This window comes from Astatotilapia calliptera, chromosome 18, assembly GCF_900246225.1.
Source record: "Astatotilapia calliptera chromosome 18, fAstCal1.2, whole genome shotgun sequence".
Taxonomy (NCBI): domain Eukaryota; kingdom Metazoa; phylum Chordata; class Actinopteri; order Cichliformes; family Cichlidae; genus Astatotilapia; species Astatotilapia calliptera.
Window position 1 is genome coordinate 8,597,835 of NC_039319.1, and position 22,352 is coordinate 8,620,186.

Genomic DNA, 22,352 nt, shown 5'->3' on the forward strand with positions numbered 1-22,352 from the left:
AATTAATGCACCCAAGTTCACAATTCATTACTCAAGTCAAGTTAAAGGGAGATTTTGCATCAACAAATAAATGCATTACAAGAAAAACAAAATGTCAGACACAAATGAGACAGAAATTGAAGCTCCCAGTGCAGAACAAGCTGCAAGGCAAGTGGATGAAACCTCTTTAGAGCAAACAGTGCAAATAGAGCAACGTAGAAGTGAAAGGTCTCGCATGCTCACAGAAAAGGGAAAAGAATTCCATAATCAAAGGTTACAAGGGTTGCAACGTCGCTTTGACAGTATTTATGACAGATGGAAAGCATTAATCAAGGTGGCAAAAAAATCTGTTATAAAAGGAGATCCACCTGACATTCTTGAAGGTCACATGAACGTTGTACAAAGAGAAGCAGCCGAGCTTAATGATATTTATGATGAATACAGAGCAATGGATGGACCACCTCATGATATGCGTTCCAAGCTAGACAAATGCACATCAGTGACTACAGTAGTTTTGCAAAAGATCAAATGTCACATTAAAGGAGAAACTCAAGAGGAGATTGTATGGCCTGATGCAGGCTCTATATTTACATCCTCTAGCTCTGTTAGTGTCTCAGTTCATAGTCCATTTAAAGCCAATACAGTTCTTTCTAATGGTTCCTCCTCCAAAAGACAAGAAGCTGCAGCAGAGTATGAAGCCACAAAGGCTGTGCTTCAGATAATGACAGAACAAGAGAAGTACAGAGAAAGAATGCAAATGCTTGAAGAAGAAGACAAACGCATATTCGCAGAGCAAGCAGCTGCTGCAATGTCACAACGTCTCCTAGAGGAAAAGGAGGAAACTGAGCGCAAGTTACAAAGAGAAAAGGAGAAAGCGGCCCTGATAAAGAGACAACAAGAGGAAAGTGCTGCGAGGAGAAGGTCAGTTGAGGACTTAAGAAGAGAAATTGAAAGATTGGAAAATCTGAAAGGACTCAAGGCAGCACAGGCAAAACTACAAGTTTATGAGGAAGACTACATTTCAGTAAAGCAAGAAAGAGTCACTCTAAACCCTGCAAACTTACAGGTAACAGAGTCCAAGAATACTGCTAATCAACCCTTACAACCACGAAGAGAGTTAAATGTCACTTATGAGAGCACAGGTGAGCTTGTAAAGGTTTTGGCAGAAGCTATGTCAGCTAATAGACTGCCTATTCCAGAGCCCTCGGTATTTAGTGGGGATCCACTTAAGTTTAAGCATTGGAAGGCGTCCTTTCAGACTCTAATAGAGAGAAAGAACATTCCCACTGCCGAAAAGATATTTTTTCTACAGAAGTATGTTGGTGGCTGTGTTAAGGAAGCCTTAGATGGCTATTTTCTGATTGGCTCTGAAGACTCATATGAGGCAGCATGGAATATGCTCAATGAACGTTATGGAGAGCCTTTTGTCATTGCTAAGGCCTTTAGAGACAAGTTACACACCTGGCCAAAGGTCACAGGAAAAGATAGTGCAGAGCTAAGAAAGTTTGTGGACTTTTTACAAAGCTGCCAATCTGCAATGACTAATAATGAGAATCTGAACATTCTCAATGATGGCATTGAGAATCAAAGACTTGCTGCTAAACTACCAGATTGGTTAAGTAACAGGTGGAACCGAAAGGCTACAGAGTACCAGCTGGAGCACAAAAGATTCCCACGTTTCAGTTACTTTGTAACATTCCTGTCAATGGAGGCAAGTATCGCATGTAATCCCATTACATCATACCAAGCCATAAGACAAAGTGACTTTGACCAACCAAAGACAAAACCTCAACCTACACCCATTCCTAAGAGACAAGATACAGTGAAAATCTTCACAACTAACTCTACTGAAAGAAGCATGGTCTCTTGTGTGTTTTGTAAAAGAGCAGGACACGGCTTACACAAGTGTCGTAAGTTCACTGAGAAACCTGTCGCTGAGAGAGTCAAATTCATTCAAGGTGAAAAATTATGTTTTGGCTGTTTAAATAGTGGCCATCTCTCCAAGAACTGCAGCAACAAGATGACATGCAACACATGCTCAAAACGGCATCCTACATGCCTGCATGAAGAAAGACAAAGACAAGAGGCAAAGAAAGAACCACCTAAAGAGCAACAAGTAAGTGAACTGAAGGAAACCCAGCATCAGGTAACACAGTCACAAGACATAGTCAATGAGACCACATCTAATAGAGTGACTCATGAAAGTAAAAACACACAGACATCCGCAATAGTCCCAGTCTACGTATCCACACAAAATGAGCCAAGTAAAGAAGTACTGATCTACGCTCTGCTGGACACACAGAGTGATTCTTCATTTATTCTTAATGAAGTAGCAAATAACTTGGACACAACCAAAACTCAAGTTAAGCTCAATCTATCTACAATGTCATCCAAGAAAACTACTGTACCATGCACAAAACTTGAAGCTCTGCAAATAAGAGGACTGTTTTCCAAGAAGAAACTCACTGTACCAGTTGTTTACACACGAGACTTTATACCCGCTAATCGTAGTCATATTCCTACTCCAGACACTGCAAGGGCATGGTCACATTTGGAGCATCTCACTGAACATATTGCACCCCCTTTGGACTGTGATATAGGACTCCTTTTAGGGTACAACTGCACACAAGCCTTAATGCCCAGAGAGGTCGTATGTGGTGAAGAAAACCAGCCATACGCTCAGAGAACAGATTTGGGTTGGAGCATCATCAGCTACTGTGATTCATGTGATACAGGTAATGATGTAATTGGAGTAAGTCACCGCATCATTGTAAAACAAGTTATACCAGAGACTGAGTCACCCACAAAACTAAAGAATAAGGTTCATTACATCTGCAAGACACAAGTAAAGGAAGTAACATTTCCAGATGTAATCAAAGCACTTGAATCAGACTTTACAGAGAGAGCAGTGGAAGAGACAAGCATTTCGCAAGAAGATGTCCGCTTTATTACAAAGCTACAAGAAGGAATAAAGCAAAAGCTAGATGGACACTATGAAATGCCACTGCCTTTCAAGGGCGACAGGCCAGATCTTCCCAATAACATGCCAAGTGCAATGCAACGTTTAAGTAGTCTCGAACGCAGATTCAAAAGGGACCAAAGGTACTACACAGACTATGCAAATTTTATGGCGAACATGATAGCATGTGGTGACGCAGAGAAAGTGCCGGAGAAAGAACTCTGTAATACACCTGTTTGGTATATCCCCCACCATGGGGTATACCACCCTCAGAAGCCCGGCAAGATACGTGTAGTCTTTGACTGCTCTGCACAATATCAAGACACTTCGCTGAACATGCACCTGCTTACAGGGCCTGACCTCACAAACACTTTGGTGGGAGTGCTCTGTAGGTTCAGGAAGGGCTCCGTTGCTGTAATGTGTGACGTGGAACGCATGTTTCACCAGTTTCATGTAACACCTCAAGACCAGGACTACTTACGCTTCCTGTGGTGGGAGCATGGTGACCTAAGCGTTCCACCCTCAGTCTTTCGAATGAAGGTTCATCTCTTTGGCGCTGCTTCTTCTCCTGGCTGTGCCAACTTTGGGTTAAAACATCTAGCCACGCAAGGTGAGGGAAAGTTCACTCCAAACACTGTAAGGTTCATTCAAAGGAACTTTTATGTAGATGATGGACTTGTTAGTGTTATGTCAGAGTCAGAAGCCATAAAACTAGTCCAAGAGGCAAGAGAACTGTGTAGCACAGGTAAACTAAGATTACACAAGTTCATATCAAACAGTGAAAATGTGATAAAGTCATTGCCGAGAGAAGAGTGTGCAGAAAGTATTAAGGATTTAGATTTGGCACTTGGAGAGCCATTAATGGAAAGGGCTCTTGGTGTTCAGTGGTGCGTTTCTGCTGATGAATTTCAGTTCAGAATAACTGTAAAAGAGCACCCAATGACAAGAAGAGGAATTCTGCGCACAATAGCATCAGTGTATGACCCACTGGGATTTGTGGCACCGTTCATCCTAAGAGGAAAGCAAATCCTGCAACAGTTATGTCAAGAGAAAGTTGGATGGGACGAGCCACTCTCAAATGATCTCAGCACACAGTGGGAATCCTGGCTCCTAGAGCTTCAAAACCTGTCAAAGGTGAAAGTTCAAAGACATGTCTTACCTGCAAACACAGACATTGCACAGTGTGAATTACACCATTTTTCAGACGCTAGTGTGACAGGCTACGGAGAGTGCAGTTATTTAAGAACAGTAACATCAAAGGGTGATGTTCATTGTGCCCTAGTCCTGGGAAAGGCACGTGTAGCCCCAACCAAGGTCACTACTGTCCCTAGACTTGAATTAACGGCTGCAGTAGTTGCCGCAAGAACAAGTGCAATGTTAAGAAATGAACTGGAGATAAGTGATCTTGAAGAACACTTCTGGACAGATTCCAAGGTAGTGTTGGGATACGTGAATAATGATGCAAAGCGATTTCACGTGTTTGTGGCAAATAGGATTCAAAGGATACGGTCACTCACAGACCCACGACAGTGGCATCATGTACCATCTGAAAGTAATCCTGCAGACCATGCATCAAGAGGACTCAGTGTCCAACAGCTACTCAACTCTAACTGGTTTAAAGGTCCAGAGTTTTTGTGGCAAAGCGAGCTACCTGTTGAAAATGGCAAGTTTACGGAAGTCAAGCCCAATGATCCAGAGCTAAAAACAGTACATGTGTTCAACACCAAAGTAGAAGAAAGGAGAACAATACTAGACCGTCTCACCAAATTCTCAGACTGGAGAAGAGCGGTTAAAGCTATTGCTCGTCTACAGAAATTTGTGAAGGATTTTAAAGGACTCACCCAAACAAAGGGTGAAAACACAAGTGTTGAGGACAGACAAAGGGCAGAACTGTTCATAATAAAACTTGCACAAGAAAACACATTCAGCAAAGAAATCAAGGACTTAACTAGAGGAAAGGACATTCAACTGAAGGATAAGACACACAAGCTGTACAGCCTAAGTCCATTTGTTGATGAGCAGGGAGTGCTCAGGGTGGGAGGACGTTTAACAAGAGCAACTCTGCACCCATATATCAAACATCCTGCCATTATTCCCAAATCAAGTCATGTGTCGTCTTTACTTATTAAACACTACCACGAAAAGGTGCAACATCAAGGAAGAGGAATAACTGTCAACGAGCTGCGCTCCAATGGACTATGGATCACAGGATGCAGCAATGCAGTTGCTTCTCACATCTACAAGTGCACAACCTGCAGAAAGTACAGGAGACATACTCAAGATCAACGGATGTCCGATCTGCCAGAGGATAGAATGGAAGCAACACCCCCATTCTCCTACTGTGGCATTGACTGTTTTGGACCTTTTTATGTAAAAGAGGGTAGAAAAGAACTTAAAATGTATGGTCTTCTTTTTACATGTATGTGTTCTAGGGCAATACATATTGAAATGCTGGATGACCTTACCACTGATGCCTTTATGAATGCATTACGTTGTTTTATTTCTATTCGTGGACATGTAAGACAAATTAGGTGTGACCAAGGTACTAATTTTGTTGGTGCTAAGGGAGAGTTTTTGAATGCACTAAAGGATTTTGACAAAGAACAGTTGAAACAATATGGATGTGAGTTTGTTCTGAACACCCCCTCTTCAAGTCACATGGGAGGTGTTTGGGAGAGGCAAATTAGAACTATTAGAAGTGTTTTAACTTCTATTTTGGATCACACTTCTAAGAGACTTGACAATTCCTCACTCAGAACATTTCTTTATGAAGTCATGGCTATTGTGAATAGCAGGCCATTAACAGTAGAGAACCTAAATGATCCAAATTTAGAGCCTCTTACACCGAATCATATTCTCATGATGAAGTCCAGTGTTATTCTACCTCCTCCTGGTGAATTTGTGAGCCAGGACCTGTACCTAAGAAGGAGATGGCGCCAAGTTCAGTTTTTGGCCAATGAATTCTGGACTAGGTGGAAAAAGGAATACCTTCTCAATCTTCAACAGAGACAAATCTGGCAAAGAGATAAAAGGAATGCAAAGGTGAATGACATTGTTATTCTCCAAGAGGACAATTCTCCAAGGAACAAGTGGAAATTGGCAAGAGTAACAGAGATATATCCAAGTGCAGATGGAAGAATTAGAAAGGTTAAGCTTTTGCTCAGTGATTCAACCTTGGATAAGGATGGCAAAAGGACTGTCAAACCAGTGTACCTTGATAGGCCAGTACACAAAACTGTGTTATTGCTAGAAGCAGAATAAATGCTAAATTGTAAACATGTTCCTATTATAATGTTTAAGTAGAAATCACAATAGTTTTGTGATTTGGTGGGAGTTTTACTGCCTTACTTTCAGTTAATGTATTTTGTTTTGCACTATGCATATTTTATATGCCATTAGGTCATTTATTGTGAAAATTCTCATGTAGGAACTATTGTACTGCATTTTGGTTCCACTGGTGCACCTGAGGGAGATGCACGCCCATGTTGATATGTGAGCATGGCAAGTTGAAGCAAGAGAAGCCAATTTAATTCAGAGAAAGTTGTTTCTTAAAAGTATCTGTAAAGTGCTCATTTCTGCCTCAAAGCATGGGTCAGCCAGCGAGGTATGTTTGTATGTTATATAGATCATTTTATGTCTTTAATTCACTCGTCTTACTATCTCATTGGATTTTATGTTATGTTTTAGTTCGACGGTGGCGTAGTTTGTGATCAAGGTGAAGCTGTAACAACCCCAAGATCTTACAACTAACATTAAAGCCAACTTCATGCCATCAGTAAAAGAACTCTTTATTGACTTTAAGAAGAGGTAGAAGTGATACTTTTCTTTGTGTGTTTTTGCTAGTTGTAACTTTATTCTTTATAATATATAATTGGACATAAAATTGGAAATCAGCTCACAGTTGGAAATTCCAGCAGAGACACCAGATGGATTGATGGCTGCCCAGAAGGTGGACTTACAAAGTGGACTTGGATTCAGCTCCATCTCTGCTCATCATCAGCATTGCCATATTGTCTTATAATTCTGAGAAGGATTTGGACTTCCATGGTTTTCTTTAGTGGATTGCAGCTCACTTTGAGAAGATTTGGGGTCCCTTTGTATTTCAGGAGGACAAGAGTTGGCTACTAAACATAAAAGTGATGTTAAATCATCAACATACGCTCCTCTTCACAAAGCAGGAGTAAGCAGCCACAATGCACAGCTCACTAATTGCAGAGAAGAGTCAGCTACACAAAAAAAGGCCGCACCTACTGTAAGGCAGGAAGCAGACATACAGGGTCAAAATCACAGGAACACAGTCATATATGGGATAATGAAGACAGAATCATATTTACACCCAAAAAAATGTATCATTTTAACATCAACCTTGCACTATACTCGACTCAAAATCACCCACTTAGCCTCTGACATGTGTTTTTAGGTTTTACATATAGGTGTTGGCAGTAAAACTGGTATATTATTATAAATCATAAGCTCTCCCCAATGACAATAAACTTATTAGCTGAAATAGTGAAGCAGTGCTAACAGACTCTGTTCTTACCTGTTACCTGTAACAAAGTAGTTTGTTCTTACATTGGCAGTAATAACACGGTGTCAAGCATGGCTCCGCTTTCCTGATCTAATTAACTCAGAACATAAAATATGAAACAGAGTTTTCACAAAACAAATGTACTTTCCATGAATGCAACATTAGTCCGCTTATAGTCCCTCAGATTTATGTTCTGCAACTATATCATCAGACTGAGCTCTTGATTATAGAGGCAGGGGGGACTGCTAAGCATTCTGATTGGCTAGTGGTTAATCGGAACTATTGGTCCCAGTGTAAATAATGATCAACCCATGCAGGTAATACAAGAGATGATAAGATGGAGTTTTTAAGAACTATGAATGCATAAAGGCATAATAGACATGCTGGTCCAGTGCATCCATTTCACACTTTGTCTCTCCAAAGAATGACATGACATGGACACACATGCAGAACTTCCTGAGCGAACAGGAAAGGGAAATGGATTTTGAAATGAGGAGTGGAATCGCCATTTTAAAAAGCATTTAGAAAATCACTTTATTAAATTGAAATTCAAAAAACGTTTTTGAAATGAAGTTTTTAAAAAGCATTTTGAAAATCAGTTTATTAAACTGGAATTCAAAAAATGAATTTACAAATGCAGAATTCATTCTACAATTCAATATTTAAGCACAGAATTCTTTATTTCGATGCGTGTGACTCTTGTGGTTCTCCATAGAAACGTAAGGTCTGTAATCAGAAACACCCCACAATCTTATATATCCACTCCAAGCAGAGGGAAAGTGTTTCGGTGCAAACTAAAGGAGAAGAAGAACCACCAGATGAAGGTCCTTCGTGTGCTGTTCAAAGCAGTCTCACAAGCATCTCACTGATCACTGCTGCCGTATTGTAGATCAGCTTGTTAGTCTCGGTAAGCGTGGCTGTAGGTATCATCCATAGTGCTGCATTAACATCATCGAGTAGACCTTCTGAGGGTACTTCACGTAATCTTGGTAACCGGCTACGGGGGATCCAGGTTTCAAGCTTTCTGAAGAGATTTTAGGATCTGGGATGAATTTCTACCTGGGCATACAAGCTCTCGGGCAAAGCTTTGCTTCTGGCCTCAGTGGATCTGTTGGGTCCAGAGTGAGGTCTCACAAAGCTATAGGTGGATGTTGGAGAAGTATCACTGATTGGACTCTGTTCCATGGGTGGTGTTGTTCGGATAACCTGGAAAATAAATTATAGATAGCTTCAGACTTAATAGAAAGACTTTATTTGTAAATAGTGCCATTAACATAAGCAGGAATTTTACTGTGATTAACAAAAGATCACCTGTATCCATGACTGCAAAAGAAAATTACAATAATTTTTTTTATCCAAATACATTTTATTAAAATGTGTTCAACACATACTTTTAAGATATTCTTAATCAACAGTGCAATGACCTGCAAGTGCACTTCAGAGGCTAAGAATAATTTACAAGAATTAGGGAGAGTCTTCAACTCAGCACTAGACCTACACTAGCAATTTGTGGCTGAGGTAATTTGGCTCTAAAGCTAAACTCCACCACTGTGTCTTTTTCTCCCACTGTCTGTCTTCCACATAAAGGAATTACTATATCTTAGACCATGCACTATTAGCTGGGAAGATAGCTCTGGAGGACTGGAGGCACTGGATGAAGGGGGCAAGCATCAGACTGGCCACAGGAGTATATCATTCTTGCAAAATCTAATGATTAAACTCCAGGCAGGCTAGATAGTCACTGTTTTGGGGTCATTTTAATTTCGCTAACACTCTGGTTCATGAAACATTCAATCAGATGCTGTCTCAGCAGTTCTCCACCGAATCTAGTTAACCAGCTAAAGAGACCACTTTGTCACTATCTTGTGCGTTGGGAGGTATAAAGTTTGTTTAACCAGATGTTTAATCTATTGAGCCAGATTCCAGCTCAAGCCCATCCTAGCAAACTCTATAGGTCATTCTCAATACACTCATGGATTATCCATTGGGCCCACACTGCCAAGTTCACCTGCCACTTGGTGGACCACTCTAGATAAGGACACCCACAAATATTTTTGCTAGAAATAAAACTGTTTCCTAACCCACCTCAGGTTAGTTACAGTCCTTGCTGACTCACATAACTTCAGACCTTGTCTCCTGCTTACTTTGATCACAAGGCAACAGCGTTATCTTCACTGTAGATTTGTATTCTGAAAAAGATCATTTCAAATCAGGTCCAAACTGAAAGACTAAATTAAGGGTTTGAAGCTGTTTTATACATGGATAGAATATGCACACAATGCTCTAACTTCTGGTGTAGCTGGTCTCTCTTCCTTTCATTCTTTACTTCCATACCAACCTTCTGTTGAAGTAACAGTTGTCTCTGTTTTCAGAAGATTTTCGTCACTCATTTTTTGTGTCACTAAGAACTTTCACCCAGGTATACTGGACCCTTCGGAACGAAGAAAATCATCAATGCAAAAGCTTTTCTTTTAAAACTACCTGCTGCCAAAATTAATACTACATTTCATGTTCTTCCACTGAAAAACTGTCTACAGCTGCCTGGAGGCGAAGGGAAGATGTTGTAATGGTACTGCTGGGTTGGATTTGTGGCCTGTGGGGGGGGTTTTTTTGTTGTTGTTTTTTGTTTTTTTGGCTGTCCTCCCTGTTTAACTTTTAAGTTTCAGATGAAATTGTTAGTTTTGCTTTGTGCTGGTGATTCACCAGTGAGGGGAGTCTTTTTTATTTTTTCCATGTTTTTCCATGCTTCCGACAGCTGAATAGAACAATCAAGTGTGGGTTATTCTAAGGCTGGAGGGTGCCACAGCCTTTTTTTTGGCTGTTTGTTTCAGTTAATAGTTAATAGCCTTTCTGTCCTTCCTCTAGTTGTCCAGTTAGTAACCAAACTATGACATTTGCTTGTGTCACTTGTTCTTATAACTGGATATTTGTCAATGCAATTGGCACTCTATTTTCGACGAGAAGCCTGGGTTCGGGAGAGCCCAAGTGTCCTGGAGGGACGTTCCCTGCTGGATAATCGATGGACGAGTGGCAGAAGTGGCACGTCGTGTGCCTGGTTGGACTGTCTATTGAGGACATTGAAGACATCTACCTGTTCGGAACCATGATAACGGGGTTCTTGCTGATCGGAGCTGGCTTGGCCCTGGCTTATCGGAAATTGAAGAAAGCGGTGAATGCCTTTCAAAACCCCACAAGGCTGGCCGCTATTATCGAAAATGTGGGAAGAGCTGTGAGTACTCAGACTGTTCTTACTGAACGCAATATGGGAAAGATCTTGGAGGAGCTCACGGTTCTAAAACAGATGATACAACAGGAGACCAGTGATGGACATTAAGAACAACTGTAAAATTGATACAGTTTGTTCATCCCAAAACAACATTTACAACACCCCCACCCCGACGGCGCCAGCTGGACAATGCTTGAAGGTTGATGCCGAGGAGAACAACAACAATTCTTCCCAGAGATACAATACCAAGAACGAACTGACTCTCTTGCCCTATTCCACAAGGCCACCTGCGTAGGCTGCGGACTGTTGATTTTCACCTAATAGTCGAAAGGACACTCTCTCAGGCTGAACACAGGATACACATCCCCACACAGACGCACACACGTACACTGATACTGATACGCCCTCACCCAACGCCTCCCATGCTTTCCTCCCATCCGATGTGGACATCGGCTCAGCCGGAGGCGCAATCGCGAGATTGCAGCATCCCAGATGCAACTGTTCACACTGGAACATCAAAAGATTCAGCAGAGCGACTGAGTTCAAAGCACCTGAGCAAAAACACGTAGTGTGACCAGTAACACAAATATGTGTCAGTTAGAGGCTGCTTGCTTCTACCTAAGTCAAATCTCATTTACCACACTTACCTCAGGAACTGCATACACTGTGTTTTCAATGGTTTCCCTGGTATCTGGTGGTCAGACATGAATAAATAAATATGTAGTGATTTTCTTTAACTTATATTTTTCTTTGCAGGCTTTAACTGACGATTTCTATTATTCTGCATTCCTAAGTCATTTCAGCTGATATTACATTAAATCCAAATTTTATCAAAATAATTGAATTCTCACACATAAACTAGACCTGGCATGGCACTCCAACCTGATATCACGGTAGAGCATGTAATAGACACACCAGTCCACTGCGTCCATTTCAAGCTTCGCCTTTCCAAAGTGTAAAAAAGACACACATGCAGAAGTTTCATTACTTTATGCGAACGCTGCAGTACCAGCAGAATAAGATAAAATATTTAAAGCAACAAAGTCAGTAGTGAGGAAAAAGGTATGATGAAGTACATTCCAGGGTTCTTAATATATGTATACACGTGTAAATGTATTAATAATGTCCATTTAAATGCTTTCAGATAATTATTTTCATGTTGGCTTGAAATAAAATATCTCCCTCTGCTGTTGTTGCAATTTCTACATGCATGTAGATTTCACATTTCAGCAAGGCAAAGCGTGGAATGGAAACAGTGGTCACTCATAGTTGGGATTAGTAAAGTACGTTGGCAAAAGTTTCAGTTTCAGTTTCAATTTTATTTCTATAGCACATTTAAAAGTCTCTGGTACATCAAAGTGCTTCACAGAAAAGCCACATTTGCGGGGTTAATAATAACAAGCAATGTATTTTGCAACAACAAGTATTTTGACGATTTTTTTATTTATTTACTTTTGCAATATCTTGATAAATACTTGCTTGGACTTACTTTTATGTTTCGTTCGATGATGAATATAACCTATAACGAGGATTATGATGATGGCAGCAACAACAACACACACAGTCACGGTGGTATTGTTGGCATCTATGTGGCCTGTAAAAGAAAAACAAAACTGATTACAAAGGCACTGTACAATTCTAAGTTGATATTATTAATACAAAAAATAATAATAATAGATATTTAAGGCAGTTGTTTGTTTTTTTTGCTAGAGTAGAAAACTCAATCTTCAAATATTTTTATTTTTAGAGTTTGTATTTCACTAAAGTTCTGTTGCATGACATCTTTAAAAGGATATCTTTTAAATTTTCATTCATTATTTCTTTGGCATCTAATCTTACCTGACTTCGTGTCACATTGAGATTTTAGCACCATCATGCTATTTTTCCAGCTTACTTCATTGCTATGATTACAAAAGACAGTGTCTTGCTGCAGGTAAACAATCAGAGAGGAAAGCATGTCTGTGGTGCTGGGATTTTCTTCCAACAGAGAGCAGTTGTGAGCATCACATCTAAAAGTACGGCTGATGTTCAGGTCCACTATAGTGCAGGTTACAGTCAGGTTACAGGAGTCTGAGCTGCTGGAGGTCAATGTCAGATTAACTGGAGACACTGGATCTGGGAATTAAAAGCAGGTGTGAATAGAATTAACACAGATATATGCTGTGTCAATATTTGAAATGAAAATGACAAAAATAAACCTACCTTGGACTATGACCTTGATTTCACCTACCCTTTGCTCTTTTCCCCCAGTCACTACTGCAGTATAATCTCCACTGTCACTGTGTTTTACATTTTTCAATACCAAAGAGTAATTTTGGCCAAAAAAATCAGCTCTTACTTCATAGCTGCCAAACAATACTGACTCTTTATTATAACTGATTTTACCAACATAATTACTGGTATTAAACTTCCAGAAAAAGTCAGTCTTTTTCTCAAGTTTAACAGGTTTCTCTACATCCAAGTGTAAGTCCTTTCCGTGCAGTACAAACACATGTTGGAGCCCTAAAAGAAAAGAAACCAAAAAGTATCAGAATCATGAACATTCAGCTCCAATTCTGTTAAACCAAACACAACAGTAATACAAAAAAGACCTGACACAAATATTGTTGCAGTGTTGTGGATATTTATTTTGTAGTACTTTTTTCACCAGAGCTTTTCTGCTCTTTGCACACCTCACAAAGCACTTTGGTCAGGTCTTGGTAATCTACTCACACAGGGGCAGGCATGATTGAACGATGGAGACCAGCTGTGTTGGTCAACCTCCCCTGACACCACCCACTGCTCCACCCTATCATTTGATTATTTTCATTATTGTCTAGTCACATGGGCATAGAAAAAAAGTGCTGGTGTGAATGGGTAAATGAGGCAAGTTGTGTAAAGCACTTTGAGTTCTCAGAGTAGAAAAGGGCTATATAAGAACCAGTCCATTTACATCTAACTGCTTGCTGTCTGTGGCACCCACCAAACATTATGGGTTTCACACATCAGATAATCAGTATCAGAATCAGAATACTTTAATCATCCCTAAGGAAATTATGTTTGTGGAAAACCCAAACTTTTATGAGATACAGCTTCAATCTCACTTCAGACAGTGCAACTCTCATGTCTCGAGATATGACCAAATATATTAAACCAATCAAAACATGACCAGGGTTTGGACCAGTAAGCAGAGTCTCACACATCTCTCTGCAGCTTATCTCCTACTGTTATACACTTAAAATTCCCATCACCACAGAGACTCTGTGTGTTGGGATTTTAAGGGTATATTTTAGTGGTGGGTTTTGATAATCGATTTATCGATTAAAATCGATTCTGGCTTGGATAATGTGATATCGATTCATTAAAATCCTGAATGGATTTTTTTAATATTAATTTATTTTGCCCAAAACGCCAGAATCTCAGGTTAAACCTCACAAAATTTCAAGAACCACCAAACAGCTAAAACAGTAAATGAGAGCAGGTACACAGATTCTGCACAAAGATGTAAACACAAAGCTCGGACCTGCCGACGGAACAGAATCAGTGAGATGTCGCCTTTCTCACCCGACGGCACTGACACGGTCGGGGCTGAAAGCCGACAGCTTGCTGATTCCGATGTTTCGGCGGGTCCGAGCTTTGTGTTTATGCCCTTTTTGCGCTGATTCTAAAACTGTTAGTTTTATCTCTCTCCAAACATTATTGACCGAACCAGCAGCAAAAGAAGATCCAAACTACGCTTCACATAAACATCGTCATGGACTCCCTCTTACTTTGCTGTTTTGCTTCCACCACACTTCATGCACAGCTCTCTCTGTATACTTCAAGAACAGTTTCCCGTCTAAAAATCTGTTTTCTGCATTATTCGCTTGCTTGTTACGCACAAGTCTACCGTTGTTACCGCTGTTTTTTTCCCTTTTACTTCCGAAAAGAAAGCCTAATTTCTGCTGTTCAATAGGTTACTGAACAAATGTAAACTTTTTAAAATTATGTAAAATGCAAAACGCTTAGCTGTGTCTGTAATAAAACCACTGTAACTTCAGAGGTAATGTTCATATGTTGATTAATGGTTTTCTTTCGTTTTTGATGTACTGCAGAATATTTTTATAAAATCCCAGGCCAGGAAAATCACCTTCATGTTTTTCTGTGTTTTATCTTTAGCTACTTTGACACAAAGGCCTCTGCTGTGATGCTTACACCTTTGATAAAGCATTGCGAGTGTCAGCTTCCTTTTTATAGATACAAAAATATGTAAATGTACTGATCTGAATTATAATATTTCTGACTGTCTGAGGCAAAATTTCCCAGATTTAAATCGAATCGAATCTAATTGAATCGAATCGTGGATCGAATCGATTCGGGACCTTGTGAATCGGAATCGGAATCGAATCGATTCTAGAAATCAGTGACGATACCCAGCCCTAGTATATTTCTCGGTGATTCCAGATCAGAAATAAGGCAAATAATAAAAAAGTTACCCTTAAAATTAAAAAAAATATATAGTTTATTTGTTTAAACTGCACCAAAAAATGGCCTGTGTTTGTATAGCGTTTTACTAGTCCCTAAGGACCCCAAAGCGCTTTACACAACCAGTCATCCACCCATTCACACACTGGTGATGCCAAGCTACATTGTAGCCACAGCTGCCCTGGGGCGCACTGACAGAGGTGAGGCTGCCGGACACTGGCGCCACCGGCCCTCTGACCACCACCAGTAGGCAACGGGTGAATGACAGAGACTGCTCGAACCCCCAACCTTCCGATTACAAGACGAACTCCCAACTCTTGAGCCACGATCGCCCCGTTATATATGGGCTAATGGGCTCTTCAATGTCTTCTTAGTAAATAACAGCAGCAAAGGAGTTCCAACAATCTTTCACTCTACTTTATATATCAACCAAAGACCAGGTCAGTTAGGGTTACTTTGAAAGTTGCACTCTTGGCCTCCCACGCACTAAAAAAAAAATTGTTATATATTTTTTTTTAGTGCAGGATACTGTGGCTCCTATGAAGATTAAATCAACATCCTAGGGAGGATTCACTCCTCAGCAGGGCTCTAGAGTGCGACGCAACCTAAATTCTCAATGGTGCAACTAAAAAAGTCTGACGTCGCATCGGTGCTACCAGCTGTTCAAGTAAAAAACTAAAGTCTTCATAACTCTGAAAGTCTCCATGTGGTCAACAACAGATACACAACATGCCCATATCATGGTCAAACCAATCAGAGATAGTCAAGGGCAGGACCTCTCTGATTGGCCATGGTACAGATATTCCTTTATTCCTTTAGGCCTACGTGTGTGTACTTTCAAAAGTGCTGACGGACAGAGTAGCCTAGTATCCAGAAAACACACTATATACCAGGATAAATACATTGCCCAAATGTCCCCAAGTCTGAAATAATTCTTCACAAGAAAAATGGCTTAAACGTAAACCCCACATACATTTATTGGTGTCATCACAGACACATTGGGGAAAAAAAGGTGTGTGTGTGGAGGGGGGGGGTGGCCATCTGAGGGGCATGTGACTGCAATGGAGGATCGTCCATAAAATATCCAACTGTTCAGATATTAAGATGTTCAGTTTTAAGCCTTTGAGACACTTTGAGGTCCTTTTAATTTAGATTTACTTTTTATTTAATATATCTTGAGATGTTTTAAGTTTAAATTTCAGCTCGGTGAAACACTTGAAGCACAAGCACTTTTTCAGTAACTTATCTTTCTTGTAGAACTGTGCTCCAAATAAAGAACTTTGTGTTGACAAGATTGATAGTTAACCATTTATAAATCAATATTGTCTGTATGGACAGCAATTTTCAAAAAAAAAAAAAAGGTGAACATGTAAAACTGTGGTGTTCTGCAATGCGTTTGAAATATTTGGGCGCACCTAAGAAAAAAAGTTAAGTGCACTAATGCAACCGAGGCAAAATGTTAGTCTAGAGCCCTGCTCAATGAAATTTACAAACCAGCACCTAAAAAGCAGACCTCTGAAATTACAAAGTACAAATACTTTGTTACATTGTTAGTTCGTGCTAGAAAGAAAGTACAAATACTTTGTTACCGTGTTAAGTAGACTTCTTAGGTATCTTTACTTTATTTCAGTATTTACTTTCATGATAGCTTTTTGCTTTTGCTCCATACATTTTAAGAGAAATAGCTTATATTTTAAAAACAGGCTATTACTTTTTTTTACTTTAGGTTTAAAGCACCCGAGGGAGGTTTTTATTTACCAGCATACATGCCTTTAAAAATTAAACTGATTGGAGCATGAATGATGGGCACATAAATTGTAGGATATTAACAAGTTTAAATATTAGTATAAAAACTAGCTATTTACCTTTTGTTTCAGATGAATACATCCACAAAATTGCGCCCCAAAATAAAATGCAACGCATCTTGATATGTGCCTTCAAAATTCTGGTAAAGCTTTCAAAGTTCTTGTAAAGCTTGACTCAGGAAGTTTGAACATCCTGTTTTGTTTTACACTTTCTGTGTAGGTTTTTTCTCTGACTCGTTCACGCTTCTCAACTGATCTATCGCCACTGATGGTCCCATTTACCCTCCATCTTCGAAAAAGACAGTTTTAAAGTTCCATAATTTATATAAATTTACTATAAATTTCTGAGCTTTGCTGAGAAATTGACAGTTTCTGTCAACAGAAATTAGAAAACTGAAAACACAAACATTACATTTTTAGTAAGAGCTTAATGCAGTGACTGAAACTGAAAACTTTATCATTAAATGTCTGTGAAGGTTCTCAGTCATCCAGGTCATCGTAGTCAAAGGAGCTTGCAAAGAAAAGCGTCTGGACTTCTTTAAGTTACTTGAAGACGTTTCACCTCTCATCCGAGAAGCTTCTTCATTAAACGTTAAATGTTTATCATTAAACATCATCACATCTAAAAGTACCAGAGTATTCAAATGTACAAATTTGCTCTGTATTGTAAATTGACTTGCGTGGTGGTGATGTGCATGCTTTAGTGTGTGTGTTATTTATGGGTTTGAGAAAGACTGATGCGTGAGTTTGAGTGGGAGGTGTCTGTGTTCAGCAGTGATGCCTTGAGGAGAAAAAAACAGTTCCTGAGAGTGTTGGTGCTGATTTGGATAGACTGCAGTGCCTCCTAGAGGGCAGTAGGTCAAACAGGTGAGATGTAGAATGGCTGAAGTCTTTTGTAACAACAGTCAATGATCTGCTGCATTTTGTTGACCACTTTTTGGAGCCTCTTATGCAGTATGTAAGTATCCTCTCAATGGCTGAGCAGTGGAGGTTCACCAGTTGGGAACTGAAGAAAATGTAGTGATTTGGATTCCATTAATGATATCACTGAGTGATTGAATTCCTTATCAGTTCTCACTGGCTCTGCTTTGAGAGTCACCGCCATCGCTAAACAGCATATCAAAGACATTACAGTAGTGCTTATGAATTGCATCCTCCGTGGTAATATGGTTGTGCATGTTGGAGGTATGTCTCCTCTTTCCCGTCATCAGTTTGGGGTTGTTACTCAAGAAATGTCATTATTACACATATTACAAAGATGACTTTTCATAAAAGTAATATAGTACACTACTTATTTCTCTCAGGAGAAAATTTTCTACATAAAATGACCAGAAATTAAACATGTCCCATTTAACCATACACACTTCAGGCTACAGTCCCACTCGCCAATTTAAATCCCTATCCTGAGGTTCTCATCATCCTCTATGTGCACAGCCTAGATACAGCAAACTATGATCTCTTGTATCCTCCCTGCTGAACTTTATGTTTTTAGTCACTGAGTTGATGTGAACAGTAAAGGCTTCTAGATCTTGGGTTTTGATTTTGATCCATGTGTAATCCAAGTATCTGTACCTGTGGCTGGGTGCTTTCCCTTTGAAAGTGCCAAGAGCTTTACTTTCCACTTCCTCCATGTAGAGGTTGGCTGCAATGGGTGACACTGATGAGCCCATGACACATTCATGTTTTTGTCTATAGAAACCCGCGTTGTATAGAGTTGGTTCTGTTTTGCAAGTACCTAAAGGGACAAGCCCCACTAGGGTTTAACTACCTGGGACTTTTTATCTGGTTTTGAAGCTGAAGAAGATAAGAGGTGAAACACCTTCATGAAACTGAAAGAAATCCAGTTGGTTTCTTTCCTTAGTTTAAGTTAGGGCTGTGGCTACCTTTACTGTGTGATGTGCAAACCATGTATGTGCGGTCAGTGCCTTTTAAATCATTTTTCATTAAATTATCTGACAAATAATATGGTTTTATTTATACTCAGAGGTTGTGCTTTAGTTTTGGTGAGTGAAATTCTAGTATTTCTTAGTCTATTGACACTGATCTAAGCAGCTACTGAATGTATGTCAGCACTTTGCAACCACATAGATTGTGATTGCAGGTTTCTAGCCAAGCTTGTTTTTAGAGCAAAGGTGGGCAATTAATTTTCTCAGGGGACCACATGAGAAACTGGGACTGCTGTGGAAACCTTTAGCAAAAAGCTGGACTCACTTTGGCTCTGTATTAATTTTCTCTTTTTCAGCTGCTACTGATGAGAGTAGATATGACAATTAGAAAATGAAAATGCAAAATGTGTATGCGGCGTGAATAAGACACGGCGGGACCACGGAGCAACGTTCAGAGTCATCTTTATTTACATCTCACCACACCACAACACCCCCAAACCCCTCAGTCCCCGTGTTTTTAACTAGGCGGGCGTGATTAAGGATGCCGTGCAGGTGCGTCCGCCCTCCCTGCACTGCACCGCAGACCACGCCCCACCACATACCCCCATCGCCCGATTGAGGCCGGGGAGCCATCCGGCCGAACCTACTCCCCCACCGCCAGTGGGAGAGGGAATCAGCCCGGACAGCTGGCACCCCCAGGCCCCGGCCAAGCGACGGGGAGGTGCGAGTTCAGGCGGCCGCCCGCGAATCCAGCGGCGCAGGCAAAGCTGGTTCGGAAGTCGGACACGTGACAGGTGCACCCGGCGCGGCCGGCACAAGCGTGAGCCCCAGCTCACAGGTGGCTGGGCAGAGGTGTGGCGTGTACAGGCCTCTGGTGGTGGTGAGGCCGGTCTGGCGAGCACGGCGATCTCAAGCGTGGCGCCCGCCTCGCTCGCCAGTTCCACTCGAGCAAGCTCCCCTGGCACTGGGACCTCCAGCTCCTTGCGCGGCCCCTCCGTCACCGCTGTCGCTCCCTGCTGGAGCAGCCCATAGCGCGACTCCTCCGTCACTACTGCTCCCTCCGCCGCCACTCCCGGCTCGAGCAGCCCCTCGTGCAGCTCCTCTTTCTCCAACCGGCGCAGACCCTCGCGCACCTCGTCTGCCGCCTCCGGTTGGAGCGGCTCATCCACCACTCCCGGCAGGAGCAGCCCTTCACCTGGCTGTTCCCCCTCCTCCGGCAGGCGCAGATCCCCGCGCGCCTCGTCTGCCACCTCCGGCTGCTGAGGTGCCTCACGCGGCTCCTCCACCGCTTCACTGTCCTCGGGACACACCTGTGGGGGTGGCGCCCAGGCCCAGAGCAGCGCCGCCAGCTCCCCAATCCTTTCCAGGTGCCGCTCGGACTGGTCCTGCAGCTCTTCCTGCTGGCGACGCACCTCCGCCGCCTGCTCCCGCTGGGCGGCCGCCATTTCGGCCACCCTCTGGGCCAGCTCCTCCATTCCCTGGCTCCGATATGGACCCGCCGTGCTGCCTCCTGGGTTTCGGCACCAATGTGGCGTGAATAAGACACGGCGGGACCACGGAGCAACGTTCAGAGTCATCTTTATTTACATCTCACCACACCACAACACCCCCAAACCCCTGAGTCCCCGTGTTTTTAACTAGGCGGGCGTGATTAAGGATGCCGTGCAGGTGCGTCCGCCCTCCCTGCACGGCACCGCAGACCACGCCCCACCACAGTGTACAATGAAAACACCAATACTTTATCACTTAAGTGTGACGAAGTGGTCAAAGGGGTTATAAAAATAAATAAATGTAGCCCTGTCTGAAATTATTCAGGCTTACAGGGTAAAGGAAAAAAAGTCTACTGTTATAAAAAATGGTTAAAATATAAATAGTTGATAAAAGGTTTAAAATCATATGCTTTGGTACAAATGTATTTCATTTACAGTTAAGAGTCCAATAAATAAAAGGGTTTCATGATTTAGAGTTCATTTTCTATGCAGAATCAATATGTTGGGGTGTAACCTAAGTTTATTTACCCATCTAATGTCAGTTATCTCAATGTTGTATTGTCATTGGTTGTTGTGCTGACGAGCCAGTCAATGTCATTCTTCTCTGCTATGGGGGCGGGACGAGTGGTAAGATTTGTGTGAATCTGTGGGAGCGGACACAGAAGCTAAGTCCGAAGAGAGAGATGTTGTAAGGCAAACGTGGTGTGGATTTTGCATCTAAGTGTATCATTGAGGTCGACTACCCGTGGTCCTGATATTACTTATTTGTGATCTGCAAGAGGTAAATGAGACTGTGTGCTGAAGAAAATATAATCTGATCAAACATTATTCAGCTTTAAATATTGTTCAGCTTTAAAGTTACTGTGCAACTGTGTAATAAAAAATGTGCTCACGACTTTGGCCTTGAGAGCGATAAGAAGCGATCGCCTCATCCTGCAGGTGCAAGATATCTGCAAGCGAAGAGACTAGAACACCCAAGGCCGCTTTCCTTTTATGGAGTTGTTTTTCTGCTAATGCAGCACTTTCCTCACAACCCCCTCCTGTAAGTTTTAGAGAATATATACCCATCCTCACAGCAAATATGAGGAATCTCCTGATGTGAGCTGTGTTGAGAGGTTGTCTCTGTCTCAATAAAAGTTCACTGATTCCCCATCTGCAGCAGGTGTCCGGTTGTCTTCATTCTCCGCCAGCCTGGTTAAGTCAATTCCTCCTTAACATCTAAAAGAACCTATTTAATGAAGGAAGACGGGTTCACTTTGTGTTTAATATTATTCTATTGCTGTTGTTGTTTTTTTTATATCCTTCAATTGGCGTCACGGAACAGGATCCGCTCCAGGGCAACTGGAACGGATGGGAGGACATCGGCAGTGGTCTGAGTGAACGGAGTTTGGACAAAAGCTGTGTGCACACAAAAACAAGGTAAGCAGACCTTTTATTTCTGCTATATTGAACATTATAAAAATACTTAGTGTCCAAACTCCTAGTAATTCATAACCAAAATTGTCTGGCTTACTTAAGGCTTGTTGAGAATCAGACAAGTGAATAAGAGATAAGTGAATAAGAAATAAGTGAATAAGTGAATAAAGATAAGAGTGAACTGAGGTCTGACCACGGTTGCAGCCGACGGGTTGCTCTCCGGTGTCGGATAAATACCTCAGTGCAGGTCTGGGACCTTGAAAGGGTTTATTAGTAACGCCTTTCTAAACAAATTAAAAGGTTAAAGGCCTTGAGAATATTTTTTAGTAATATTCTCTAAACTACAGAAGGGTTAGGAAGGCCCAGAGGACTTTATTAGAAAAGATCCTCTAAAACTTAAAAAGGAGAAGTACTGGTTGGAGTCCAAAGGAGGGGTCCCTTTGATCAATAGGAGAAAACGGATCTCTTCTTAAAACCCCGATGATTTTAGTGTTTTAAATGTTTTGATGTTCTGTTTGATATTGGACACACATAAATACACGCTGAATGCTTGCTGTGGAACACTGGGCAGGACAGTTTGGTTCTCCGTTGTTCACAGATTACACAATTAAAGGAACTAG

The 22,352-nt window shown here is 41.3% G+C and overlaps 1 protein-coding gene across 4 annotated transcripts; it reads right to left on the reverse strand.

The window, feature by feature from the left end:
- Positions 1–8,138: 8,138 nt before the first annotated feature.
- Positions 8,139–17,058, reverse strand: LOC113009876 (SLAM family member 5-like). 4 transcript variants are annotated; one of them, XR_003270258.1, is made up of 8 exons: positions 17,001–17,058; positions 12,895–13,194; positions 12,532–12,807; positions 12,182–12,286; positions 11,340–11,383; positions 9,805–11,199; positions 9,552–9,655; positions 8,611–8,672 (listed from the first exon to the last, which is right to left on the reverse strand). XR_003270258.1 is itself a non-coding variant. In XM_026148444.1 (6 exons), exons 1-6 carry the CDS (start codon positions 17,056–17,058, stop codon positions 8,502–8,504), a joined length of 954 nt encoding a protein of 317 aa, XP_026004229.1. In that variant the 3' UTR covers positions 8,139–8,501. The 4 variants fall into 4 exon arrangements, 1 of the variants encoding a protein (XP_026004229.1); XR_003270259.1 differs by having other exon boundaries at positions 8,610–8,672; positions 9,583–11,199; XR_003270257.1 differs by having other exon boundaries at positions 9,552–11,199.
- Positions 17,059–22,352: the final 5,294 nt, after the last annotated feature.